This window comes from Conger conger, chromosome 1, assembly GCF_963514075.1.
Source record: "Conger conger chromosome 1, fConCon1.1, whole genome shotgun sequence".
In the NCBI taxonomy this organism is placed as follows: domain Eukaryota; kingdom Metazoa; phylum Chordata; class Actinopteri; order Anguilliformes; family Congridae; genus Conger; species Conger conger.
The window spans coordinates 95,465,818-95,472,230 of NC_083760.1; the positions used below are offsets into that span (position 1 = coordinate 95,465,818).

At 45.9% G+C, this 6,413-nt stretch overlaps 1 protein-coding gene across 1 annotated transcript; it reads right to left on the reverse strand.

The window, feature by feature from the left end:
- Window positions 1-2,272: 2,272 nt before the first annotated feature.
- Window positions 2,273-5,552, reverse strand: tmem18 (transmembrane protein 18). Its single transcript, XM_061258855.1, has 5 exons — window positions 5,310-5,552; window positions 4,907-5,024; window positions 4,387-4,441; window positions 3,379-3,472; window positions 2,273-3,254 (listed from the first exon to the last, which is right to left on the reverse strand). Exons 1-5 carry the CDS (start codon window positions 5,397-5,399, stop codon window positions 3,159-3,161), a joined length of 453 nt encoding a protein of 150 aa, XP_061114839.1. The 5' UTR covers window positions 5,400-5,552; the 3' UTR covers window positions 2,273-3,158.
- Window positions 5,553-6,413: the final 861 nt, after the last annotated feature.

Here is a 6,413-nt window from a genome sequence, read left to right on the forward strand (position 1 = left end):
TTTTCTGTATGTATTTTTTTGGGACATGGGGATGGTAGGGGTTACTGTCTGTCTTATTTTCTGTATGTATTTTTTTGGGACATGGGGATGGTAGGGGTTACTGTCTGTCTTATTTTCTGTATGTATTTTTTTGGGACATGGGATTGGTAGGGGTTACTGTCTGTCTTATTTTCTGTATGTATTTTTTTGGGACATGGGATTGGTAGGGGTTACTGTCTGTCTTATTTTCTGTATGTATTTTTTTGGGACATGGGATTGGTAGGGGTTACTGTCTGTCTTATTTTCTGTATGTATTTTTTTGGTTTTTGTTTAAGTTTTTAACAAAACAAAAGCAGTGATACGTTTCATGTTTTCTATCAAAAATGTTTTAAAGGTACAATAGGCCATTTTGGATTTCTAATGGTCAAGAGAGGAATAGAAGCAACAAACGCCTTGAAACCACAACACTGTTGATCCCTCCCCCTTCTTTGTAAAAGTGCTTACGTTGAAACACCATTACAATCAATTTTCAACCCCTGCTCTCCCGGGTCGTCTCTCAGGTCGTCTCTCAGGTCGTCTCAGGCCCGGGTCAGCGCTCAGGTCGTCTCAGGCCCGGGTCAGCGCTCAGGTCGTCTCAGGCCCGGGTCAGCGCTCAGGTCGTCTCAGGCCCAGGTCAGCACTCAGGTGGTCTCAGGCCCGGGTCAGCACTCAGGTGGTCTCAGGCCCGGCCCGGGTCAGCGCTCAGGTGGTCTCAGGCCCGGGTCAGCGCTCAGGTCGTCTCTGGGCCGGACCGGGTCAGCACTCAGGTGGTCTCAGGCCCGGGTCAGCACTCAGGTGGTCTCAGGCCCGGGTCAGCACTCAGGTGGTCTCAGGCCCGGGTCAGCACTCAGGTCGTCTCAGGCCCGGGTCAGCACTCAGGTCGTCTCAGGCCCAGGTCAGCACTCAGGTCGTCTCAGGCCCGGGTCAGCACTCAGGTCGTCTCTCAGGTCGTCTCAGGCCCGGGTCAGCGCTCAGGTCGTCTCAGGCCCGGGTCAGCGCTCAGGTCATCTCAGGCCCGGGTCAGCGCTCAGGTCGTCTCAGGCCCGGGTCAGCACTCAGGTGGTCTCTCAGGTCGTCTCAGGCCCGGCCCATTCAGCGCTCAGCTGGGTGAGTATCTGCGCTGCGGCTCTGGGACCCCTCCAGGTGTCGGCCGATACGATCGCACATCTGTCACGGCCGACAGCCGCAGAAACAAAGGCCCTCTGTGCCGTTTACTCACCGAGACCTTCCGCAGCAGCTCGGAGCCCCATGACTCCTCAATCTGCAAATCTCAGCTCCTGACCCATTATGTCCCAACACCGCGCGTCATGTGACCCAGCACAGCTCGCCTGCTTCTACACGTCGGCGTTGAGTCATCAGTTTCAGAGGAGAGCCGAGCACACCATGACAGAGCCGAACCAGATCACTCTCAATGTCATACTGCGCAATCAAACACGTGACCCGTAATATCACAATGCGTTTGCTCTCAGGCAGTGGAAAGCTGAACAGGAGAGTGAGGTTTGTGATGTAATTTTGGGATAAATTATATTTAATTTCTCCATTGTTGTATTTGTCATCGATTTTGTGTCCGATTTGGAGTGCATGTACCATATGTAAGGATTAGTGTTTCTATGTTTCTGTGAGAAAGTGTTTCTCCCATCTGTCCATAAGACGTTGTTCCAGAAGTAAAGTTTTGTAATGTAGTATCTGGCCGTCTTTACCCTGGCCATTCTGCTCTAGAGGAGTTTTAATTTTGCAGGGAACCCTCTGCTGGTGTACAGGCGGGTCTTCTCTTCACTTCAGTCTTTGACACATCCACGCCTACATCCTGGAGTGTTCTCCATCCATGTATTTTTTCTTCACAATAGAAGGCATTCTTGGGTCGTCCACTAGTGTTCCTCCATTGCATTCTTGCTTACAAGCGACGCATCAAAACTGTTCATTTTGACACACCCAATGTTTGGGCTAATCCCACACCTAGAATCTACACCTTCTTTTAACTCTTGTATTTTAACAAGTGATGCAAAAAACACACAGCTGGCCAAGAAACAGTGGAGCAGCCTACTGTCCCGATTACTTTTGCACTCAACGGGGGGGGGGGGGCAATTAGGTATACAAACGGCTGTATTCCTACAAAGATCACCTGAATGCCCTCAGATTAGAGAGAAGGACTGAAATGTAATGGGACACACCCAAGCTCTTTCAGTCACAGAGGAAATGGGGAGGCACTGATAAACACAAAGATGCACAACAGCACCACCATGTGGCCACGGGAATAAATACTGAAAATGCAATATTTAATTTACAATACATACATGCTCAAACACATACCTATGCGAATGTACATGTCCTTTAATTTTTAATCAAGGACGGCACTTCAAAATGGCATGTAATGAAGCATACTTAAAATAATGTTTACAGGTACCTGTGTCCCGTTAGAGGAATGGAGAAACCACATACCTTCTGACAGAAGTGAAAATTCATGCGTTCAGGATTTAAGGAAAAACTACTTCAACAGGACGAGCACATTAAGTCCAGATTTTCATACAAACACAAAAAAGCTGCCATCTTCGATGGGGAATACAAATCAGGACGATGAGTGTCTCTGTCCTTTAAAGGACCTGTCCAAACCTCACCTTTTAACCAAATTAACGTCTGGATCCAACGGGAGCTGTGCACATTGTTTCGGTGCAATTATCCACCACTGGCAGGATCTGGCAGAACAGCACTGCTGCCTCCAGCTCCCTGTAGTGGCCCCAGGGGATACTGTAACATATACTGATAAAGAGTGTGTGGTATCGGATAGGAATACACACTTCTTTGCTTAGACTGTCTTATTTTACCAGCTAGTTTAAAACTTCAGGCTATAATCTGTCTGCTTGCAGCCTAACTTTATGCAGCACCAGGCCAGCTAGAGGAGGTTGGGCTCCCCTCCATAGCGGGTTCCTCCTGAGATTCCCACCAGGGACCTTCCCCCTGTCCAGGTCTTTTGCCTTTTTTTTTTTTTTAAACCACACTCACTGGATTTTGGATTGTGACAGTGTCTCTGTAAAAATTGCTGAGGAAATAAAACTGAACTGAACTGAAGGTGCTGCAGACAGACACAGGTGTGTAGTGTTAGGACTGTCACAGGTACACAGGTGTGTGGAACGTTTTGATCTTCACTCCGTTTTGCTCTTTGATCTCGCTGCCTTCCGCTTTAACTGCAGAGTTTTCAGCTCCGTCATCGTCGCAAACGTCCTGTAGACCCAGACCATCTGCAACACAACACAATCGGCCAATCAGCTGCCTGCGTTTACAACCACAACCATACACTCAGCCAATCAGCTGCCTGCGTTTACAACCACAACCATACACTCAGCCAATCAGCAAAGCACTTACCACAATAATAATAGTGTTGCACAGGAGTGGAGCAGAGAACACCAGGGAGATGAACATTCCTCTGGAGTCAAAGTACTGGTATCTGGAAAACGATCTGAGGAGAAACACTCACAGTAAAGATCACAATACTACTTTCACTCAGTCACTAATATGAAATACTGTTCAGAGATCTTTTGTTTTTGCTGAACATATACAATTTTGGTCATATATCTTAGAAACAGATTCCTGCTTATTAACAATGCATTACTGAATAGATTATACATTTGCAGGACATTGGCAATATGATTGTTTTGTTAATAGTTGGCACCCAATGTGGTATACGTATTAAATTCCTGCAACTGCAGCCACATTCATGCAAACCCCACTGCCATTTGGGGAGAACAGCGACTCTCAAAACACAAAACACCAGCTGCTTCTGCTCACACAAGAGTGAAGTCGGAACCACAGACTACAGCTAATCTCCTAATCTCAGTCGGAGGAGGACCTTCCAGGTGCATGGTTAACGTGCAGTCTGTGTGCGGCAGGTTAACCAGCAGGCTTGGCGAGACAGCGCTGAAACATGGGTCCCTAACTAACTGAACCCCCCCCAAACCGGCTCAATCGGCCATTACATGCACCCCACGGACATACTGGCGCAGAAATACCATTTTAATATTAGAAGCTTCAATACTGCTTTGGTCAGAAAATTAACTTAAACTTTAATGTTTAATGTGATTCATTCCAAATACTATATTTGCGCATGGCAAATATAACCAATGATACTAATAATGTTTTTGCTTGCATATGTGCAACCTGCTCACTATTCATTGGTTAAATTCAATCACATGAAAAATAATACTCAACTTACACATCAATGTGGCTTCAGCGTATGGAATAAGGCCTTTAACTAAATGTGATGTTTTGATATAAAGCACCCCTCATATTTGAGATGGTTGATAAATTGATAAACCCACCGCCATGTGTACGGCAAGACGGAAACATCCGGAGGAAGGCGGAAGTGAGACTCACCTCCAGTTCAAAGCGGCAGCTTCGTTAATGTACTCTGCGGAGTAGACCATTCCCACTGAAACACAGACACACAGACACACAGACACACACACACACACACACACACATTAGAGAGATGTAGAATAATGTCCCAGGCTGCTTATTAATTCCTACACTTTCCGTTAGCCTATGCCAGCAATCAAATCTGGACCTCAAATCCAAATCTGACCCTTGTTTTATTTCCTCCCAGGTAATCAGCAGAACAATTAGTGCAAGTGGCCAGACTGTCTTCACACCTGACACCCAGGTAAAGGGAGGGTGGAACACCAGCAGTTCTCAGACATCGAGGATCGTGACGTGATTATCCGTGCTTTTCGTTCTGTATTGTATCACTGGAGTACATGGCAAAGCTAACCAGACCCTCTTTAAACTACCGGTCTACCAGGTTGAAATATGTATTAAATCGCAAGGTGATGGTAACACATCACGATTATCTCGCTCTTTTTTTATATACATTTGACGAATTAATTAGAAAACGTACCCATAATAAGGAAGTGACATATCTGCGCCCGATAGAACCGCAACGTCACCAGAGTCACGGCGAAACAGAGTGCGTGGAACAAGCCCAACCCGATCAACCAGGACTCAGACCACTGGATCTACGAGAAAAAGCATTTCGTTATCACATTATCTTATATACATGCGTAATTATTAGGAAATTACGACAGAAAATCAATAAATGTATAAACAAATACAATATAAACGAATGTATCGGTGTTGTTAATTTGCAAGCTAAATATAACACGATAAACAATCTTACTAGCAAATGAAACACACACTCGTAAAATAGTCAATACAGTCCTATGCTGTTTATAACATGCGAGATGCAAGTTAGTTGACATAGCGTCGTTTGTGTAAACACGCAAGGTAACAGAATAACTTACAGAAAGCAGAAAAGTCCAAACCGATGTGATTTTCATGTTGCTGATTGCATCGATTGGAATAGAGCTAACATTCTGCGCCGGTTCGGCCATGGCGAAAAACCTGTATAAGTTACAGCCGTATCAGATAAACACAAACAAAACGCAAAATCTCCTTACAGCGACGTTTATCACGGAGCTTCCGTGAAACGCCACCTGTGTCGCAGAATATATACGTCAGAGCTGACGCGACTGCAGAACGTCATGAGGTTGCGCGTGAACACAGCCCACCAGTTCCATAACTTGCGTTGTAATATAGCACTCAGAATAAGCATAAACCCTGCCATTAATGATATTTGTAAATGCATGAATACATAAACCTTTACATAGTCAATGATCCAAGGGGTGCATGGTGATGATTCCCATTAAAATATTTCTTAAAAAAAAAACAAAAGAAAGTCAATTTATAATATGGTTCATGAATTGGTATTAACTAATGTAGTTGTTAACGTGAATCAATAAGGAAGATGGGCAGGGTTTCTGCTGTTCTGACTGCAGTGGGGAGATGGGCAGGGTTTCTGCTGTTCTGACTGCAGTGGGGAGATGGGCAGGGTTTCTGCTGTTCTGACTGCAGTGGGGAGATGGGCAGGGTTTCTGCTGTTTTGACTGCAGTAGGAAGCTCATGAGGAAGGGATTGTAGGTCTGTTCTAGAAACTTATGTGTGGGCAGCAGAAAGCAAGAACTTCTCATCATTTTTATTTAGCATGTTCACTTGTGGCAGCACGGATGGTGCAGTGGGTAGCACTGCCGCCTCACAGCAAGGAGGTCCTGGGTTCGAATCCCCATCGGCCGGAGCCTCTCTGTATGGAGTTTGCTTGTTCTCCCTGTGTCTGCGTGGGTTTCCTCCGGGTACTCCGGTTTCCTCCCACAGTCCAAAGACATGCAGATTAGGCTGATTGGAGAGTCTAAATTGCCCATAGGAATGAGTGTGTGAGTGTGTGAGTGTGTGAGTGTGTGAGTGAATGGTGTGTGTGCCCTGCGATGGACTGGCGACCTGTCCAGGGTGTATTCCTGTCTTTCGCCCAATGTATGCTGGGATTGGCTCCAGCCCCCCTGCGACCCTGTTCA